This window comes from Mobula birostris, chromosome 6 (genome assembly GCF_030028105.1).
Source record: "Mobula birostris isolate sMobBir1 chromosome 6, sMobBir1.hap1, whole genome shotgun sequence".
Classification (NCBI taxonomy): domain Eukaryota; kingdom Metazoa; phylum Chordata; class Chondrichthyes; order Myliobatiformes; family Myliobatidae; genus Mobula; species Mobula birostris.
In genome coordinates this window covers 181,607,325-181,630,148 of record NC_092375.1, presented here as the reverse complement: position 1 = coordinate 181,630,148, position 22,824 = coordinate 181,607,325, and the positions used below count along the sequence as shown (strand labels likewise).

Genomic DNA, 22,824 nt, shown 5'->3' with positions numbered 1-22,824 from the left:
AACTAGCATATCAAACAGGCCATAGCTGTCTTTCTTTAAGAATATTACAATACTTCATACCTTTTGCAGCAACTTCTACTTTGAAAAAGGACCACTCAACAACTTCATGTCCAAAGGAACAACTTTATCTGGGACGGCAAAATCAATGCAGCGGAGGGGCTTATACACACATGCACAGAAGAGACCGGAAGTAAAACCCCGCAACCCTGGAAACAACCTCTGTTTACAAACAGCTTTCCATAGCGGGAGTATTGCCATATTACCATGATCCTAATTGGTATTAACTTATCTTTATAATGGCCACATTATAACACTTCTCCCCCTTTAAATTCCAACATTCCCCAAACGTAAAAGAACTGGGAGACAAAAAACAGTGGCGTCATTATCTTGTGTACCTCTGAAACTTATACTAGTGTCTCGGTAACAGTTCATCAATACAAAACACCTGAAAAATGTGGCAGATTCAACATTCAGTCTAACAAAGGAAACTGTCCATTCAAATATTCAGTCTGTCAGGTGGTTTGCGAGGGCGCTGTGCTACAACAGATGAAAATTATTAAATCTAAGTACAGGAGCTGTGTTACTGACAGACACCTTCACAGACTGTCTCAAACTGGCTGTCTGTAGTTAGGAGCCAAATTTCAGGGAACTAGCAGAAAGTATTCAACCCCACTCATCACACTGAGTGCAACAGTCAATTTTTATTCATTTATTTTTCATGTCGAAACAAAATTAAATAATGAAACATAGAATTAAAGGTGTTGTAATGTGAGCATTATAAAAATAAGTAATACTAATTATGATAGTATTTCCGGGTTGCGGGGTTTTACTTCCGGTCTCTTCTACTGCGGTGCAGGGCAGGGGAGCTACACACACGCGCACTGGGCAGAAAGAACGGAACTAAAACCCAACAACCGGGAAGCAATCTCTCTTTACAGACAGCTTTCAGTAGCAGAAGTATTGCTATATTACCATTATCCTAATTAGTATTACTTATTTTTATAATGCTCACATTACAACAGTACTTGTGCATTTATTTTTCATATTTTTCGGGATCTACTGGGAAAGTCTCAAAGATCGATCGGTTGGTGACCACTACTTTAGAGCATGAGCTTCTAATCTTTTTATGCCACAGACCAATGCCGTTAAGCCAAGGGGTCCATGGACCCCAGGTTGGGAACCCTTGCTTTCGCGTGTAACTGTAATCTTCAGAGAAATTAAAACAATTTTTTTCTGTGTTGATACTTCCCAACACTCCAAATTTACATTAGGTAGCTTGGAAAACAAACCAGTTTTGCTGATTTCAGTTTTTGAGTAAATACGAAAAAGATTGCTCAAGGAAAGCATAAACTAACTTAATTACCTTATGCTCAACTATGCACTCTCCTGAATGACTTCAGGCTCATTCTCTTGGTTATTCTACTCAGCCAGTAACAATCTTGACCACCAATGCAGGTTTTTTGGTGAAATTCTGCCAGAAGTCAGAGTTTTAATATTACAAGTCAATCTCCCATGGCTTTACACGTATAGTCAGAGAACATGGTCTCTTTCCTACTAGTTACTGTTCAGCATCTCTCCTCGTATCTCTAACTCTAGTTCCCTACTGCTTCTACATAACTTTCTCGCTATTCATTTTAGTTTGATCTTGTTACCTTTATCCAGAAGAGATAGCAAATGGCCCAGAATGACTTAATGGAAAAGGAACATTAAAGGTCTGCAAGCTACATTTCTGGAGCTTCAAGGAGCAGTGCCCTAGAAAGGTGGCATCCATCATCAAGGACCCCATCACCCAGGACATGCCCTCTTCTCATTGTTACTGTCAGGGAGGAGGTACAGGAGCCTGAAGACATACACTCAAATGATTCAAGAACAGCTTCCTCTCCTCTGCCATCTGGTTTCAAAAATGGACATTGAACCCATAAACACCACTTCAATATTTTTTTAAATTTGTTTTTTTTTGCACTATTTTAACTTAACTATTTAACATGCATTATTACTGTAATTTAGTTTTTTCTATATTTATCACGTATTGCATTGTACTGCTACCACAAAGTCAACAAATTTCATGGCATGCGCTGATTCTAATTCTGGAGGAGTTAATAGGCAATACGTGGCCTGCAGTCCTTGGCAGTTATCTTTTAACAGGGGTCCCCAACCTTTTTTGCACTGCGGACCAGTTTGATATTGACCATATTCTTGCGGACCGGCCAACCCAGGGGGTGGGGGTGTTCAAGTAGGGTTAAACTCACCTCAACATGTCTTTTACAGTTAGGGTTGCCAACTTTCTCACCCCCAAATAAGGAACAAAAGTAGCAGTTAAATCCCGGGACACTTGTGTTTACCCCAGGAAAGACTACCATGATCATGAAGCCTTGCGCGGGCACCTGTGTGCGCATGCGCGTACGTGACGATTTTTCTCCCACAAATTGGTTTCGGCTTAATCTTCCCAACTATACTGTACATACATTACTTCTACTTTATATAGGTTGTGTATTTATCATATCATTCCTGCTTTTAGTATATGTTAATGTTATTTTAGGTTTTGTGTTATATGGTACGATTTGGTAGGTTATTTTTTGGGTCTGAGAATGCTCAAAAATGTTTCCCACAAAAATTAATGGTAATTGCTTCTTTGCTTTATGCCATTTAAAAGTTCACAAAACATTTGAAACATTTCATAGATAGTGTATTTTGGAAAAACAATCTTCTCATAACTTCTCCCCATCCCTAGTGTCCAGAATAAAGTGTTAAAAAGAATAATAGTTTCTAGATATCCAAGTTCCATACATTTAAATATCATAACAAGTTATAAAGAAAAAAGACCACTTATTTTTAAGTAACAATAATTAGCACTAATGAAGATCAATCAAGTTTTATAATGTCCTATATATCACTCCATTGCTTTGGCAATAGCCTCAAAAACAGGTGGTGTAACAGCTTTCAAGTTATTAAGCAAAATTTAAGTTAAAATTAACTTCTTTTGAAATCCTCCGTCCATGCCCCACTTCTAAAAAGTACCTAATCATGTTTGTTTTTACTTTTCTACAGAAGAATGAAGTTCTAAATTACAAAATATTCTCCAAAAATATTTACAAGCACACAAACAATTTGCTCAGGCACACCAATAATCAGTCATGCAAACGTTTTAGGATAACAAGAATAACATTTGTGACCACTGAACACAACTGCCATAAAAATATATTGCAAAACATAAGCAGAATGTATTAAATTGTCCACTAATTCTGTCTGGTAATTAGTCATTCTATAATTTGACGAAAAGTATAGATGCTGAGATTTTGTACTTACCCATTGATGTAATAGCCTGGCCAAGTTCAAGTGGTTCCACAGTCCCACTTCTGTCCTGATCATACATCATGAAGTTCTGTTTCCAACCGCTGAGTGCTGCCCACAGTTCCTTAAATTCATTAAAGCCCATCTTCCCAGTCATATCTCTCTGAAAAGCTCGAGTCAAGAATTGTGCTCGTTGTTGATAAAAAATAGTGCAGAAAATAAATGTAGTCCTCAACATATTTCACTGTATCAATGGCTCCCAATATTTCAGTAACTTTATTCCAATTAGGAAGCAAAACAGTATGAATTTTCACTAAGTGTTTAATATACGAGACACCAAAAGGCAAGGGTTACCTCAATCGGTAAAGGTATGGCAAAAGAAAAAATATTTCAAGAACTAAAACTGTTCCACTTTTAATAATCACTATTTTGATAACAACTTCAAAAATTTGAGGAAATAACATTGCAAGTACATGAAATTACTCCCTCCCCCCCAAAAAAAGCCAGATTATTAACCAAGCAGTTACAAAGACTTAGAATACCAGTATAAAAAAAAACTAGAATCTGCAGCATTCGAACTGACTCAGTTGAGTTTTTAGTCAATGGCAACATTCAATATTAGTGGTGGAGTCCTCGGCACTGGTAATACCACTGAATGTCTCTCCTTTGTCACTGCCTGGCAGAATGTTATATTGATTTCAGTTTTACCGGGCTGCCTCGATGCCACATTTAATCAAATGCTAACTTGATAGCAAGGTAATCACTCTAGCCTTGCCTCCAGAATTCAACTTTTGATCTACCTTTTGGTCCAGAGACAAGTAGTCCTGAAAGCCAGGGTGGGCAAGGTAGGTTTTACAGAGATCAAAGGTAGTTCCAAAGGTAGTTGAGCTAAATCCATACTGCCACTTCCACACTTTAAATGGATGACATTATTTTAATCGATGGTTGCTAGCACATTACTATCACTAAATCTAGGCCATTAACCCTGCTACCTTCTAATCATGTTGTGTGACCAGAAATAATTTTGGCATTTTCAATTTCACTTTAGACTTACAGCACTGTGGTTTTTACATACATGTTAACTAATTTTAATTACCAAAAACCTGAAAACCGGATATACAGATTATGTGATCATGACCACTTTCGTATTATATCAATATACATATAAAGGTGAAGGATACATCCAACATGGATATCATGATTCTGCACGTCTCCAAACTAAAAGCTGAAAAGCAATATAATAATTAGGCATGCTAGATACAAAACGAAGAATGGTCATTAAAAAATAACATACATCTGGCATTTGTCAAGTTTATTGAAAAATTCAAACATGCAAGCTAGTTGAAATATTAATTTTTTCCCAATTCTAAGCCATTTGAAAATAATTGTAAAATATTATACACTCTTCTACAAACCAAGTCTTCCTCAGTCCACATTGAATCAAAAAGTAACTTGCTATTAACAGACCTTTCACAACTATAGGACTGCCCATCAAAAGTTCATTATTTTTGGTTCTTCTACATCTTCAGACATTCATCTCTGACAACGAAATATTTCCTTAAATCTACATTAAAATGTTATCTTAATCAGGTCACTATTTAGAAATTCAAAGCAGGAGTGCAAGATTTTAGATTAAGGCTACGTCCACACTTCCGCCGGATAATTTTGAAAATGCCGGTTTCGAGTAAAAATGATAGGCATCCACACTAAGCATTTTTCAAAATATCTCTGTCCACATTAGATGGATATTTGGGCACAGAACACACAGAAAACAAGCAAAGAGGAAACGGTATACTTAGTGCGCGTTTGTCCAATTACAGAGTAGAAAAACTTAAAAGGAATTGCTCCTGGCTCTCGTGCAGGAGGACTTAAAACTAAAAAAAACACACAACAAATACTGGAGCGTATGGAGGCAACCAACAGGGAGTTCCCGGACAGTATGACCTGGCTGACGACGAATATTGAAAACTGACTAACACTGTTGCACTAATAAAGCACCTTGTTAAATGTATAAAACGTCTGCCTTAGTGTTATCTTGTATTTCCATACAATGTCACATTAGGCTGTTACACATCTATTGTCAGAGAAGTACTTGCATAAATAGGTAAACCACCTTCATACAAGCAAGGACAGAAAACAGGGCAAAGTGAGTATACTTATTTATTCAGTAAGCTATGGGTCACAGTATTTGGTGAGTACATTTCTAACTCTTCTGGCTTCAGTCTCGTTGCCGTCTGTTCTGAAATTGTTAGGTTCTGCGAAGCACAGAATCAAATATCGCTGTGATGATTGTACGCTCTAGTATCAATTCTTTGGTGACAATAAAGTAGGAAGAAGACGACAATGAAATGCCACGCTGTCGCCATCTGTTCTGGCATGTCATGACAGCGGTTTCAAAAAGCTCCGGTTACCCCGTACACACTGCAACGGATATTAGGCGTTTTCAGATTTATTCACTCTGGAGACCGTTTCTGAAAATCTCCGTTTTCGGGGACTGAAAACGCCGTTTTAGTGTGGACGGAAGGTCAAAACGAAGAGAAAAGGCTTCGTTTTCAAAATTATTGGGCGTGGTGTGGACGTAGCTTAAAATTCCCAGAAGATTCACAGAAAATAACAATCAGCCAAAACTGATGAGCAGCAAATCTTCCACACTTTTCATTGTTAAAGTTACCAAACTGTTAAGGCTCTTCTATTCAATTTCACAATTGGCTATTTTCACCTACTGTTCTCTCATGTGACTCCCCTTTAACTTAGCTTACCACCTTTAAATAAAAAAAACTTTGCTAACATGTGATGCTACTTTTCAGTAACTGACAACTGCAATGATGGTGATGAGTCAGCATATAGGAGGGAGATTGACTGAGTGGTATCATAACAACCACCTCTCAATGTCAACAAGACCAAGAAACTGATTGTAGAGGGAAACCAGAGGTCCATGAGCCTGTATTCATTGGAGGGTCAGAGGTAGAGAGGGTGAGTAACTTTAAATTCCCAGGTGTTACTATTTCAAAGCATCTGTCCTGAACCCATCATGTAAGTGCAATTGTGGAGAAAGCACGATAGTGCTTCTACTCCCTTAGGAGTCTGCGGAGATTCAGCATGACATCTAAAACTTTGACAAACTTCTATAGATGTGTAGTGGAGACTGTAATGACTAGCTGCATCACAGCCTGGGGTGGAAATACGAACACACACAAAATGCTGGAAGAACTCAACAGGTCAGGAAACATCTATGGAAAAAGAGTAGGACAGGGTAGAAGACCATGAAAGAAAGGGAAGAGGGAGGTGATGGGCTGGTGGGAGAAGGAAATGGGAATGGTGAGCAGTGGGGGTTCAGGTAGCAATTACCAGAAGTTCGAGAAATCGATGTTCATGCCATCAGGTTGGAGGCTACCCAGAAGGAATATAAGGTGTTACTCCTCCAGCCTGAGCCTGGCCTCATCACAGCAGTACAGGAGGCCATGGAATGACAAATCAGAATGGGGAAATTCTTCTACTATCTGATTTCCTCCTTCTCTGGCCCTTTATCTCTTTCACTAATCAACCTTCCAAATCTTTACTTCACCCCTCCCCCTCTTCCGGTTTCACCTATCACCTACCACCACGTACTTACTCTGACTTCTCTTTTTTTGCAGTCCTGATGAAGGGTCTTGGCCCAAAACATCGACTGTTTACTCTTTTCCATAGATGCTGCCCGGCCTGCTGAGTTCCTACCAGCATTGTGTTGATTTCCAGCATTTGCAGATTTTCTCTTATTTGTTGGTGGAAAGACCAATGCATTTTAATGGAAAATCCTACAAAAGGTGGTGGATTCAGCCCAATACATCACAGGTAAAGCCCTCCCAATCACTGAGCACATCTACATGAAACGCTGTCGTAGGAAACCAGCATCCATCATTAGAGATCCACACCACCCAGGCCATGCACTTTTCTCACTGTTTGCATTAGATAGAAGGTACAAGAGTCTTAGGACTCTCACCAAAAGGCTCAAGAACAGTTACTACCCCTCAACCACCAAGCTCTTGAGCAAAAGGGGATAACTGCACTCCCTTGCCCATCCATTCATATATAATCTCACTTTTAAGGATGTTGTATTATTATCTCACATTCTTGCTAGTTATTTATATTTGCATCTGCACAGTTTGTCATCTTCTGCACTCTGGTTGGTCTTTCATTGACCCTGCTATAGTTACTAATTATAGATTTGCTGAGTATGCCCACAGGAAAATGAATCTCAGGGTTGTACAAGGTGACACACAATGTACTTTGATAAATTTACTTACTTCGAAACATTTAATACAGCGATCTGCAAATGTTGAAGAATTACTTACGTTTATAGGTGCCATGTAGCCCAGATTGAGTTAAACATCGCTGCAATTCCTCAGCATCCACTTCGCCATCCTACAAAATAAATTTATAGTTTAAGATTTCTTCTATGTTTTTATCATACAATATTGGAAACACTATCAGCCAAGAATTTTACATTTTATACAAATACTCTAGAACAAAAACCTTGTAACTTTTCTACTTACACTAATATCTTTACATGCAAATACCTTAACCGTTAAAACTAAAACTTACAAAACTAATGAAAACAAATGAAAAATTCAATGATGCACACAGCAACCATTTTGCTTCAGGTAAACAAAGCGTAGTCCAGTTTTATTAACATATTAGAAATTCCCATCAAGCTACAATTCTCCTTGCAATTGTTGACGGAATTTCAAGTACCACACATTCAAGAAAAGCAAATTAGCAAGTCTCTTCGTTTTGTTTTAGTTAAAATTTAAGTTCCTCCCAAACAAAATATTTTTACTTTTAAAAAAAATAGGCCCAGCATGTTCTAGCATGTGAAGCTAGCTCCAGCAGACTGGGCAGATGAGATCAGCAGTGAGATTCAACAGCCAAGGTGGTTCTGCAATGCTTCAGTGAGAACAAAGGTGTGATAGGGTACGGAAGTCATGGCTATTCACTGTAACCACTGTGATGACACCTAGTTCCTGAGCTGTATTGTTCTATAAGTCATTGGACACTGGACCAGATTTCTAAAATTGAGAGAGTGGAACCGTCCCAGTGCAACGGCTTTTCTACTTTGAAAACCCTCTTGTACGGATTTCAATGTCATTGCCGGATATGGTGGACAACCAGCATGCTACTGTGTCAGTTGCTTACCAAGTTAAGAGCCCATGGTATCACAGGAAAGTTACTAGCATGGTTAAAGCATTGACTAATTAGTAGGAGGCAGCAGGTGGGAATAAAAGGATCCTTTTCTGCTTGACTGCTGGTGAGTAGTGATGTTCCACAGGGGTCTGTGTTCGGACCACTTTTTATGCTGTATATCAATGATTTAGGTGATGGAATATATGGTTTTGCTGGCAAATTTGCAAATGATACAAAAATTGGTGGAGGGGCAGGTAGTGCTGAGGAAAGAGGTAGGATGCAGAAGGACTTAAGACTGATTAGGAGAATGGGTATGAAAGTGGGAAATGAAATACAATGTTGGAAAATGCATGGTCATGCACTTTGGTAGTAGAAATAAATGTGCACAGTATTTTCTGAACAGGGAGAAAATCCAAAAATTTGAGATGCAAAGGGACTCGGGAGTCCTTGTGCAGAACACCTGAAAGGTTAACTTGCAGGGAGGCAGTGGTGAGGAAGGCAAATGTAACATTAGCATTCACTTCAAGAGGTCTTAAATACAAGAACAGGGATGTAATGCTGAGGCTTTACAGGGCACCGGCAAGGCCTCACCTTGAGTACTGTGAACAGATTTGGGCTCATCTTAGAAAAGCTGTGCTGGCATTGGAGAGCGCCCAGAGCAGTTCATAAGATGATTCTAGGAATGAAAGAGTTTGATAGCCCAGAGTCTGTACTCGCCAGAATTTAGAAGGATGAGGGGGTATCTCATTGAAACCTTTTGAATGTTGAAAGGTCTGGACAGAGTAGATGGGGAAAGGATGTTTCCCAAGATGGGGGAGTCTAGGACAAGAGGGCACAGCCTCAGGATAGAGGGGCGCCCATTTAAAACAGAGATGCAGAGAAATTTCTTGTAGCCAGAGGGTGGTGAATTTGTGGAATTTGTTACCACAGGCAGCTGTGGAGGCCAGGTGGTTGGGTATATTTAAGGCAGAGACTGATAAGTTCTTGATTGGACAGAGCAAGGGTTACGGGAAGAAGGCTGAGGACTGGAGTTGGGGGGGGGGGGGGGGAGGTTCAGCCATGATTGAATGGTGGAGTAGACTCAACGGGCCAAATGGCCTAATTCTGCTCCCTTGTCTTATGGTGTTCTTTTGATTGTAAGTGAACAAACTTGGTGCAGACACCTCGTGCAGATAATGGACTACCTTCATACAATGGTTTCAATTCTGCATCCTCCAAATTTTACACAAACACACACAAATGACGCTACGTTCATGCTAAGCATGCTGTAGTTCCTAATGGCCACTTAAGTTTACGTGACTGATGCTAGTTAGAAACTGCTTGGCAACAGTCTCTTGTCCCAATTAAGCAGCATAGTGTCCCAAATAAACAAAGGGAATCCCAGCTATTTTCACGATTAGTTTTTGTTCTTTAAGACTTGTCCAAAATAAGTGGCCGCCCTGAAGAATCAATGGACCAATTAACGAGAATCCACTGTAATGACTTGCACGTAGTCAGTACGATCTGAATTTTACAATTTTATTTTTCTAGCAGGGAAGGGCCTTTATGATTGGGTTTTATCCCCACAACCGTAATAGTTTCCTACAGGGAGATTCAGATTTCAGATTTGTGTACATCAAAAACAGTGAAATATGCAATTTACATTAACAACCAACACCATCTCAGGATGTGCTGGGGCAGACCACAAGTATCTCCACACGCTGCAGAAAAACTCACATCAGGAATGTGACGATCAGTGTGAATTCTTCCTGCTCACTTCCACTTACGAATGTGGCTTACATTTCTTCGCCCCTCCCCCATTTCCATTTAGATTCTTATTTCATTTTTAAATGAGAGCAGAGTGAAAGTGAATTGTGCCCAAACTGACAAAATTCAAACTTTAAATTTAAGGTAGCGTTTATTGTCACTTACACAAGTGCAATGAAAAAATTGATATCATGAGAGTAACTAATAGGTGGGAAAAACAAAAACAAATGCTGATAAATAAAGCAACACATATCAAAGTTGCTGGTAAACGTAGCAGGCCAGGCAGCATCTCTAGGAAGAGGTACAGTCGACGTTTCGGGCCGAGACCCTTCGTTCACCAGCAACTTTGATGTGTGCTGCTTGAATTTCCTGCATCTGCAGAATTCCTCCTGTTTGCACTGATAAATAAACTCTTCTTGGACTTCCAGTGTCAACTATAACAGACATTTCAATGACAAACTCTGCCATCTTCATCAGGAATGATGCCGAGGTACATTAAATTGGAGGTAGCAGAACTTTGCATATGCAATGGCCACAGGATTGACTTTGACGGTACAAACTACTGTGCCGTGTCAAATGCTTTTCGGACTGCCTGGGGAAGAAAGCCATTGAGATAAGACCAAAGAATAAAAATTTTTAACAAAGACAAAGGTCTCACTCTAAGTAAGAACTGGAATACGATTGTAAACAAGGTGGGGCAGTGGAAACCTGATTGGTTGAGGACTAACCAATCAGGAGGGCTGGATGACGTGGGTATACACACCAGACTAGACATCCCTAATGAAGATGGCAGAACTTGTCATCGAAATGTCAGGTGCTTGACAGTTTAAGAAGCTGCTATGCTGAAAATGTTGAGGAAAAAATTGCAGATTCTTTCTGAATTGATGAGCCAAATTTCCTTCCTTATTGTTCTATCTTGTGAATTGCAAAGACTAATTATTGCTAAAGTATTCAAAATACATTAAGCAATACCTGTAGATGTTTATCTAAAATTCTAAGAAACTATATTAAGTACCAGCATATTATGTAAACCTATCAGGAATGACGGCATTCAGATAATAACTTTAACAAGACTAGAACATCCCAAAGTCGAAATACTCATACAAAATTAGATAGAGGCACAAAGAGAGGGTATTAGGATAGATGGTCAAAAAGGCATTTAAGTATGAGGTATGTATGTTTTTTTTTGCGCATTGGGGTTTGAAGTTTTACTTTGAACAGGTTCCACGGTTTTCTTTGTTTCATGGCTATCTGTGGGAAGACTAATCTCAGGGCTGTATACATACTTTGATAATAAATGTCCTTTGAATATTTTGACCATCATTGTAGATCTTATTTTAAAAATAGGCACATGAAGTTCATATTAGTGAGAATATAAAGTTTATTAAGAAGTGAAACAAATTTAGATTCTGAAAACAGAAGATGCTTATTTGACGAGTTTTTAAAAATTAATTTCCTATTTAGTAAATCAGCAGTGGACTTCTTTAGCAGACACTTCAGCACCACTTTCAAAAATATTGCTAACCATGCAAACGCAAGAGTTTAACCAAAGCAAAGTGAACACTGGGGAATGGAATACTTTGCTAAATCTGTAATCAAATTTCAACATAAGACTACTTGAGAAAAACACAAGCTTGATGCAGAGTAAAGACAAAACTCAAGTCAAAGCCAAGTTTATTATTTTACTGTCAAAACTGAACTGAAGGCAAATCTTTTCACACCAATATGAATCCCACTACCTAATCTTCCTTGGTGTTTCCAACCCAAGAATGTTCTATAAAATAGCATTGAATTGGCAATAATAAATCACTCAAAAGATCTTATTCTGAAGTGCTAAATTCAAATTTCAAGGTGTAAGAAACAAGCATACTTGCAATTAAATTAATACTGAAATGTTCAATTAATAGTACTAACAAGAGAAGTCATTGAATCAAACCATAACTAAGCAAATATTCAAGAACACATCACTAAGTTCAGGCAAGTTCATAACATGCCTTCTTAGTAACTGGAAGCAATAGCTCAAAGTACTTACCTGTCCAGCAATTGCAGTGAAATAACTCCACATTGGATCGACTGAAGCCGCAGGATAACCAGAGTACGCAGAGTAAGTTTGATATGCACCTGGTGGAGCAGCATGCATCGGACCACCTGGCCCTGCCATTCCTGCCATATGTCCACTAAAACCTCCATGCTGACAAGACAGAACACATTCAGTTTTAAAATAGACAAAAATTTAAGAATTTTTAAAACTTAAATTTCTATTGTTCAACATGTAAAATAACTTTGAGACCTACTTCTTACAAAAACAGTTAAGATTGCATGCTTATGAGAACGATTCTCATAGACATTTTAAATAGTCCCATACATAAACAGTTTATTAAGCTACTTGCACCTTTCTTAATATAGCTAGTATACATAGCAATAAAGCAGCATTAACCCACTTCTGATATCATCCCTCACCGGAAATAAAAGCTATCAATTTTATGCAAACAAGTATTTTACGGAAAGAGACAACATACTCTGGAGAATTATAAATTATTCAGGAATCGCCAAGCATAAAAATATAAAATGCACATCATACTTGACCAAAATTAGAATATTTTAAAGAAGTGAGCAATTGTTGGTTCAAATTATTATTCACAAGTATAAAAAATTGAGTATCACAGAAGGAAATGAATCAGCCATGATGAAACAGTGGAGCACGCTCGATGGGCTGAACGGCTAATTCTGCTCCTATGTCTTAGGGTGTTATAAATATATATTCAACATATGCCATAAACAAAGTTACAGCTAGGATAATAAGAGACTGAGTTAGGGGAAATAAAGCCCTGATGACAGAAATGGTCAGAGGAAATAAAGTAAAACAAGGACGCAAGATCCTGGGTTTACAGCTGATGTAATTATAGCCATCAGAGTGAGTGATATACAAGTGTACTGATTGGCTTTCCTAGGCTTATAGTACTGGGAAACAATATGGAGATAGTTAGGTGCAAGACTGTGAAAAAGTTGAATGCAAGGATTGAGAATATTTCTATTAAGAGACAAGTAGGTGAATTGCAAAGATGGATCAGCAAAAGCATAAATTAGGGTGGTAGCAGCAGTTTAGAAGCAGCTTGAGAGGTGGGGCATTGTAAAAAGCAGGAGATAAACAAGGAAAATATGGAAATATTTCATTCTGGAAGTTATAAAACATGGAATGCAACAGATAACATTAAAATCAAAGTTAGTAATATACTGTCCATCTAAATACCAGTACAAGTCCTTGAGGACTATATCACATTGTCACAGAAAAATGCTTATCCACCTTTTATTTTTGACTCTTACCATACAAAACCTTATCACAATGTTATAAATGCTCTTCCATCTTTGCTAATAATTGATTATAACAATCCTAATGCTGTTAAAAAGTGAATGTAAACTAATTTGAAAATACATTCCCTCTCCACTGTTCTAGGGACTGCCTCAATAAAAATAAACCAATTAGTTTAGTCAGGCATGACTTGCTCTTCAATTCTGATTAATCAATACCTATTTAAACCAATGATGGATTCCCTACAGCAGATGCTAAAACAATAGGTGAGTGGTTCTATATATTGGCAAGACCCGACGCAGACTGGGAGATCGTTTCGCTGAACACCTACGCTCTGTCCGCCAGAGAAAGCAGGACCTCCCGGTGGCCACACATTTTAATTCCACATCCCATTCTGATATGTCTATCCACGGCCTCCTCCACTGTAAAGATGAAGCCACACTCAGGTTGGAGGAACAACACCTTGTATTCCATCTGGGTAGCCTCCAACCTGATGGCATGAACGTTGACTTCTCTAACTTCAGCTAATGCCCCACCTCTCCCTCGTACCCCATCCATTATTTATTTATATACACACATTCTTTTTCTCTCTCTCATTTTTCTCCCTCTGTCCCCCTCACTATACCCCTTGCCCATCCTCTGGGCTTTCCCCCCTCCCCCTTTTCTTTCTCCCTAGGCCTTCTGTCCCATGATCCTCTCATATCCCCTTTTGCCAATCAACTGTCCAGCTCTTGGCTCCATCCCTCCCCCTCCTGTCTTCTCCTATCATTTCGGATCTCCCCCTCCCCCTCTCAAATCTCTTACTAGCTCTTCTTTCAGTTAGTCCTGACGAAGGGTCTCGGCCTGAAACGTCGACTGTACTTCTTCCTAGAGATGCTGCTTGGCCTGCTGCGTTCACCAGCAACTTTTATGTGTGTTGTTAGGTGAGTGGTTATCTGTCTTTTTTTTGCCTGCACATTTTTTTTTTAAATAATGGAGTGACATTTGAACTTTTCCCAATCCAGTATGGTATAATGTCTGAATCTAGAGAGCTTTATAAAATTATGACTAATGTATCTACAAGTTCCTTACCTATTTTAAAGCCTGGTGTAGAAACCATCAGCTCCTGGAGATTTGTATAGCTTAAGTCTCAATATTTTCTCCATTAACACTTTTCTTACTTATATTAAATCCACTGAGCTCCTCCCCATCACTTATTTTTAGGTTCCCTTGACCGCTGGCATTTTGTCCACTTTCTCCACTGTGAAAACGGATACAAAGTACTCATTTAACAAATCTACCATTAAAAAAATGATTATAATCTTACCTGTACCCTCAATCGGCTCCACATTCCCCATATTATGGCAAAAGGTGGTTAAAAACATTTGTTAATTCCGATAATTTTTTTTATAAAAACCCATTGTTCTTTTACAGTTCATTACCTTCTATGTATCTGAGCTATCCAGAGTTCTGTCTGCTGAGTTCCACATTTTCAAAACTTTTTTTTTCAGAAATCACTCCAATAATTAAAGAGAGTGTAACAAGCTGCCAGTGCAAGTGGTGCCATCAAGCAAGATTTCAGCATTTAAGAGAAGTTTGGATAGGTATATGGATGGCAGGGGTATGAAGAGCTATGGTTCCAGTGCAGATAGATAGGACCAGGCAGTTTATATGGCTTGACACAGACTAGATGGGCCGAAGAGCCTGTTTCTATGGTGTACTTTTCTATGATTCTTTAATACTTCAAAAATTAGAGTCATAAAACACATATTACCTCTTCTGGTGGAAGAATTGTGCAATTTTAAACTCAAGGACATAATTGAGGAAAATAAATATTGAGAATGTTAAATTAATGTAATGGTAAATCAGCAGTAACACATGTGGATTTATGGTCAGTAGAAAAGCAATATTGCCTACCTAGAGCCTTGAAAACAGCTGCCAATGGAGATCTGTGCTGTTGACTTCATTTTGGGAAGGGAAACTTACTTTCAGGTAGCCAGCCATTTAACACTTTGCTTTTAAAACTAATGTGGTGAGCAAGGAGTACTTTTGCGTCTTTGGAAAGGAAGTGTTGGATGAAATTAGCGATGCGCCAGACTTCTCACAAAGGAAAGCTGCCTTTGGACAAATATATCTTCAAACTTCATCAAACTAATTAGGTCAAACGGCCACACAGTGAGTCTGTGTGCCTTGGTCAATGTTAGGAATATACGGCAACAAATAAACCCATATCAATACATCATGCTACCAGTGCCGAAATGTGTGCTGACACTTGAAGGCTGTCCCCAGCACACCCTCAGGTGTGTTGGCTGTTAACACAAATGGTGCATTTCACTGTACTTTCCAATGTACACGTGACAAATAAACTTGAATGTTGATTTTCATACTCATTGTCAGTTACTGATTAGAATCATTTACAGGCACCTTAGCACAGTTTGTCAATTTCAACAGAAACCAAAAGGAAAACACAATGTACCATAGTCTCTGAATGCCTCTTTAATTATTATTACAACCAGTAACAAGAGCCTCAGGACATCAAAAGCAACACACACAAAAGTCTGGGAGGAACTCAGCAGGTCAGGCAGCATCTATGGAAATGAACATAGTCAAGATTTCGGACAGAGACCCTTCTTCAGGACTGAGAAGGAAGAGTGAAGATACCAGAATTCCCAATTAACATATTACAGCTCCAAGTAGTCTATCTGAGCTTACTCCACCTGAAAGTTAGTAGAAACTCCCCTCCCCAAGTGCACTTTCCAGGAAACTACATAAACCAAGGGGATGCAGGAGATCTTAACGGGGAAAGAATCTTGCCTCCGATAACAAAACTTCACAGGGAGATGGAAATCCTCTATTGCACTTTCCATGGCACAATGGGCAGGCAGAAGGCATTGAAGTTTATATCTTGAGTGACATAAAGTTATCAAATGCTTTCTGGATTTCAATGCAAATGACAACTACGGCTTTGGTCAGGTTTGTCAGCAATGATTCATTGTTTATGCTGGATCTATCCATCAACTGAAGGTTTTCCAAACTGTCACACAAAGACTCAATTCCTCAAATAATTGCTATCTGTAAAATCTCTGGTTTATCACAAGCTTAAATGAGGCACTCCACTAGGAAGAGTTGACCATGAATGTTTTGTCCTAACTGTCTGGATACACAAGCCAGGAAAGTATGCCATGAAGAGCAAGTTGTTGCATGTAGCAGACTCACCCTCTCCACGCAGCTAATGAATGCACAGCAACAGCAGACCAGTACAGTTCGGCACCAACAGCGTCACACAAGTTATCAATTGGCATTAGACTCAACGCAAGACAATCTTAGGGACTCCAGCTCCGGACTTTTCCCTCTATTTACTTCCGAAGCCTTCCCCATGAGTGGGTATAGCACATGACATTGGAGGTTTGAGATCAGAGTTTTCCTTCTCTTAGATGAGCTGCCAACCACAGCTGACAAGCCCCATCTGCCCAAAGTGACTGGTTTTTTTAAGGTGCCAATAACCTGCTTTTGCCCCTTCTCCTGTCAGTAGAAATGGTCCCACTAGGCTTGGTAGCTAAGCCACAGGTGAAGGCCAGGAGTGGACTTGGTTGTCAGAGTCTATATGAGATGCACACCATTGGGAGCATTTAGAAGATTGTGGGAGTTTAACCTCCCTGCCTCCTCCGCCGCCCCCCCCCCAAAACCACTTCCCAGGTTGTGACAACCTTAAGGAATCAATCTCAAATAGCAACCAGTCTTAAATAGCAAACTGATAAACACATTTTTCCAATGATTCCCAAATAAAAGGACTTTCTATCAAGTTTAGGATGGAAACCTAAGAATTTCTCACTTTTCAGTACCATAGTTTATACTTCACCTTAATTAGTTTTCTTATATTGATTGTGCATTGTTTCATTTCTGATTCTGTATCAGTCTTGACAGAACACAAGATGATATTCTCTTGTTCTACATTAAGCATTGGTAATATACTCTGCATCTAATGTTTTGGCTTTTCCACAATTATAAAACGTAAAAAGTTGATTATGTTATCCATTGCAAATTTTATTTTAAGCTCCTTGTATTTTTAAGTTGTTTGGATCAGTACTTTATTTGTTTCATGTTTTTTTTAAAAAAGCTATACACGACAGAAATATCACCAGGTTCAGAAACAATTATTACCCCTCAGCCATAAGGATCTTGAACCACAGGGGAATAACTTCACATACCCCAATACCGGACAGATTCCTCAATCTATGGACTCACACTCCTGTTCTCTATATTTAGTGTTCATTGTTTTGGTATTTGTACAGCTTGTTGTCTTTTGCACATTAGCTGTTGGTCTTTGCCCTGTGCAGTTTTTCATTAATTCTATTGTATCTACTGTGAATGCCTGCAAGAAAATGAGTCTCAGTGTGGTATAGTGGCATATGCACTTTGAACTTTTGAATCGCAAATCTGTAACCCAAATACAGAATTCACTATTAGTTCTCCAGTATATTAAACAACAGCACTCTCTAAGCTCCCTCCCCACTATTAATTTGACTGAAATATAAACTTCAAAATAATTCTTAAATCTGCAATACAAAATGCAAATGAGATCAGTGGGTTCATGAAAAGGCACAAAGAAGATGATTGAACAAACAATGAAATCAGGGTCTCGACAGGATAGGAAAACACACTCCATTTTACTTGGCGTTACCGGTTTAAAATTCAGTTAAAATGGAGTGCATTTCCCCATTTGACCGCAGCAATTTACGGAAGTGCTGCAAAATCTGATCTCACATATTGCTCATCAGTTCTTCTCTGCACGTTAACTCACTGGTAGGTATTTTAATTTTTTTAAAAAAAAGATCACAGGGAGTTAGGTCTCAAGTCTTCGACTGCTTGGCCTCACTTCTCTCCAAGCGAAACTGCAAGCAAAATGCCAAGGCCTCACTGAAGGCATTCCTGCCTTGGGACCACCTTCCCGACCAAAAAAAAACTACAACGGCGGGAGTGAGCTCTGCTCCAGAGGGTGAACAATGAGTGTTTCTCGTCAGGGAGCAGAGGGACCCCGGCTACTGATCCGCAGGAAACCCGCCGAGTGCCATGACCGCGGGAGGGGGTGTACAAGGGCCGATCGCGGCCATGACCGGCAGCGCAGGGTGAAGGGTCGGGACTGGTCTGGTCTGCTCCGGCTCCGGCCCGGCCCAGCGACACCTCATGCCTGGTTTACGCCGCCGTGATGAAGCCGGCCGCGAACAACGGTAACTCCCACCGACTTACCCCGCCATATCCTGGGTAAGACATGGTCTCCGAGCTCGCCGCGTATCACTAAAGCCGGGGACTGAAGGTATTTACAGTTCACAACCTCTGGGAAAACGCTGTATTTAAACACCGAGCAGCGAGCAACGTCCCGTCTCTCTGCCTCACTTCCTGTCGCCCAGCACTCCGCAGCCTCAGCTCCCGCCTCCCCGCCGCATTCGTTGGGTGGATTCTCAACCTCGATTTCAATTGAATGACGGGCAATGATTGAGCGCTGCGGCAACCAATAAGTTTGAAAAGCATGATGGATCGGTGACCGTGACAAAGCTGCCTGAGCATTAGGGACTTGGGTCAACGTCGCTGCCGCGCTTCTACATGGAGTCTCGTCAGCGAGTTGTGGAAGTGTTAGTGGGTCCGGCTTGTGTATCTGTCTCCAGCCTCCACCCACACAATGTTCTAGAACTTCTGAAGTTACTTAGTAGCGTTAATCTGGATCACCTTTTGACTTCAGAATTCAGAGTAAATTAATTTTGAAAGTATATATGTGTCACCCTGAGATTCGTTTTCTTAACCATACAACAATTACAGCACGGAAACAGGCCATCTCGGCCCTTCTAGTCCGTGCCGAACTCTTACTCTCAGCTCGTCCCACCGACCTGCACTCGGCCCATAACCCTCCATTCCTTTCCTGTCCATATATCTATCCAATTTAACTTCAAACAACAACATCGAACCTGCCTCAACCACTTCTGCTGGAAGCTCATTCCACATGGCTACCACTCTCTGAGTACAGAAGTTCTTGTGGGTATATTCAATAAATCCGTAAGGAATAATAACTGAATCAATAGAACCGCAGTAACTTGGACGTTAAACCAGTGTGCAAAAGACAACAAACTGTGCACATACAAAAAGAAATAATAAAAAAATAATAAATACTGAGAACATGAGATGAAGTGTCCTTGAAAGTGAGGCCATAGGTTGTGTGAACATTTCAATGATGGAGCAAGTGAAGTTATCCCCTACAGTTCAAGAGCTTGATGGTTGAGAGGTAATAACTGTTCCTAAACCTGGTGGTGTGAGTCCTAAGGCTCCTGTACCCTCTTCCTGATGGCAGCAGCGAGAAGAGACCTGGGTGGTGGGGGATTCCTGATGATGGATGCTGCTTTCCTGTGACAACGCTGTGTGTAGATGTGCTCAATAGTGGGAAGGGTTTTACCCCTGATGGATAAGCCACATCCACTACTTTCTTGTTGGATTTTCTGTTCAAGGACAATTGTGTTTCTACACCAGGCTGTGAGGCAGCCAGTCAATATACTCTCCACCACACATCTATAGAAGTTTGTCATGCCAAATCTTCAAAAACTGCTAAGGAGGTAGAGGCACTGCCATGCTTTCTTCGTAATTGCCCTTATGTGCTGGGCCCAGGACAGGGCCTCTGAAATGATAACACCAAAGAATTCAAAGTTGCTGACCTTCTCCATCTCTGATCCTCAAATGAGGACTGGCTCACAGACCTCTGACTTCCTCCTCCTGGTCAATAATTAGCTCCTTGGTTTTGCTGACACTGAGCGAGTAGTTGTTGTTGTGGTACCACTCAGCCAGATTTTCTTAAGATCATAAGATATGGGAGCAGAATTAGGCCATTTGGCCCATTGAGTCTGCTTCATCATTCAATCCTGGCTGATCCTTTTTCTCCCCTCCTCAGCCCTACTCCCTGGCCTTCTAAAGTGCCGTCCTTTTTACCTACTACAGGAGATCTCTGAGATCATTTTGGTAGCAGTTTAAATTCCATCTCAGGCTAATGTCAAGCAGGATTTGATGATCTGAGCAAAGTGATCAACATGGCACGAAACAGCGCACCCTAACGCCTTCACCATCGTTTTGGGAGATTTTAAACCAGGCCAGTCTGAAAAAAAATCACTAAGCAACTACCATCAATAGATCACTTGCAGTACCAGAGGAAACAACACTCTGGACCATTGCTACACCACCATCAAGAATGCCAACCGTGCTATTCCATGCCCTCACTTCGGGAAGTCTGATCACCTGGCTGTACTTCCACTCCCTGAGTATAGGCAGAGACCTGAAGACTGCAGCACCAGCAGTGAGAACCAAGAAGGTCTGGACAATGGAAACACAGGAGTGCCTTCAGGACTGCTTTGAATCAGTGGACTGGACTGTATTCAGGGATTCATCTTCGAACCTGGATGAGTATGCTGCAGTTGTTACTGACTTCATTAAAACCTGTGTGGATGAGTGTGTGCCCACAAAGTCTTAATGTACATTCCCAAACCAAAAGCTGTGGATGAACAAGGAGGTATGTTGTCTGCTGAAGGCTAGATTCATGCATTCAAGTCTGGCGACCCAGGCCTGTACCAGAAAACCAGGTATGATTTACAAAGGTCTATCTCAAGGGCAAAGAGACAATTTTGAACGAAGTTGAAGGCGACATCGGATGCACGGAAACTCTGGCAGGGTCTGCAAGACATTACTTCCTACAAAGCGAAACCTAATAGTATGGATGGCAGCGATGCTTCACTACCAGATGGACTCAATGTCTTCTGTGCGTGCTTTGAAAGGGAGAACACAACTACAGCTGTGAAGATCCCTGCTGCACCTGTGATCTCCGTCTCATAGGCCGATGTTAGGCTGTCTTTAAAGAGAGTTAACCCTTGCAAGGGGATAGGTCCCGATGGAATACCTGGTAAGGCTCTGAAAACCTGTGCCAACCAACTCGCGGGAGTATTCAAGGACATTTTCAATCTTTCACTGCTACAGGCGGAAGTTCCCACTTGCTTCAAAAAGGCAACAGTTATACCAGTGCCTAAGAAGAATAATGTGGGCTGGCTTAATAACTATAAACCAGTAGCACTCACATCGACAGTGATGAAATGCTTTGAGAGGTTGGTCATGACTAGACTGAACTCCTGCCTCGGCAAGGACCTGGATCTATTGCAATTTGCCTATCGCCACAACAGGTCAATGACAGACACAATCTCAATGGCTCTCCACAAGGCTTTAGACCACCTGGACAACACAAACACCTACATCAGGATGCTGTTCATCAACTATAGCTCAGCATTTAACACCATCATTCCCACAGTCCTGATTGAGAAGTTGCAGAACCTGGGCCTCTGTACCTCCCTCTGCAATTGGATCCTCAGCTTCTTAACCAGAAGACCACAAGCTGTGCGGATTGGTGATAACATATCCTCCTCGATGACAATCAACACCGGCGCACCTCAGGGGTGTGTGCCTATCTCACTGCTCTGCTCTCTATATACACATGACTGTGTGGCTAGGCATTGCTCAAATACCATCTATAAATTTGAAGATGATATAATCATTGTTGGTAGAATCTTTGGGAGGGTATACAAGGAGTGAGATATGCCAACTAATGGAGTGGTGCTGCAGCAACAACCTGGCACTTAATGTCAGTAAGACAGAAGAGCTGATTGTGGACTTCAGGAATGGTAAGATGAAGGAACATATACCATTCCTTACAGAGGGATCAGAAGTGGAGAGGGTGAGCAATTTCAAGTTCCTGGGTGTCAAGATCTCTGAGGATCTAACCTGGTCCCAACATATCGATGTAGTTATAAAGAAGACAACACAGCCGCTGTACTTTGTTAGGAGTTTGAAGAGATTTGGCATGTCAACAAATACACTCTAAAACTTATAGAGTTGTATCATGGAGAGCATTCTGACAGGCTGCATCACTGTCTGGTATAGAGGGGCTATTGCATGGGACTGAAAGAAGCTGCAGAAGGTTCTAAATCTAGTCAGCTCCATCTTGGGTACTATCTACAAAGTACCCAGGACATCTTCAGGGAGCGATGTCTCAAAAAGGCAGCATCCATTATTAAGAACATCCAGCACCCAGGGCATGCCCTTTTCTCACTGTTATCATCAGATAGGAGGTACAGAAGCCTGAAGGCACACACAGCGATTCAGGAACGGCTTCTTCCCCTCCACCATCCAATTCCTAAATGGACATTGAATCTTTGGACACTACCTCACTTTTTTTTTTAAATATACAGTATTTCTGTTTTTGCACGTTTTAAAAAATCTATTCAATATACGTTTGTACATGATTGATTTACTTGTTCATT

General features: G+C 40.4%; 1 protein-coding gene across 1 annotated transcript in view; it reads right to left on the bottom strand.

The window, feature by feature from the left end:
- The window catches only part of LOC140199632 (sorcin-like), a 29,858-nt gene extending 10,948 nt beyond the window's left edge, over nt 1–18,910 (bottom strand). The window contains exons 1-5 of the mRNA XM_072262031.1: nt 18,734–18,910; nt 12,230–12,388; nt 7,623–7,692; nt 4,473–4,516; nt 3,307–3,454 (exon numbers count right to left, since the gene is read on the bottom strand). Of these exons, the coding sequence (XP_072118132.1) occupies nt 3,307–3,454; nt 4,473–4,516; nt 7,623–7,692; nt 12,230–12,388; nt 18,734–18,757 (445 nt within the window). The 5' untranslated portion in view covers nt 18,758–18,910. The remainder of the gene's footprint in view (nt 1–3,306; nt 3,455–4,472; nt 4,517–7,622; nt 7,693–12,229; nt 12,389–18,733) is intronic.
- Nucleotides 18,911–22,824: the final 3,914 nt, after the last annotated feature.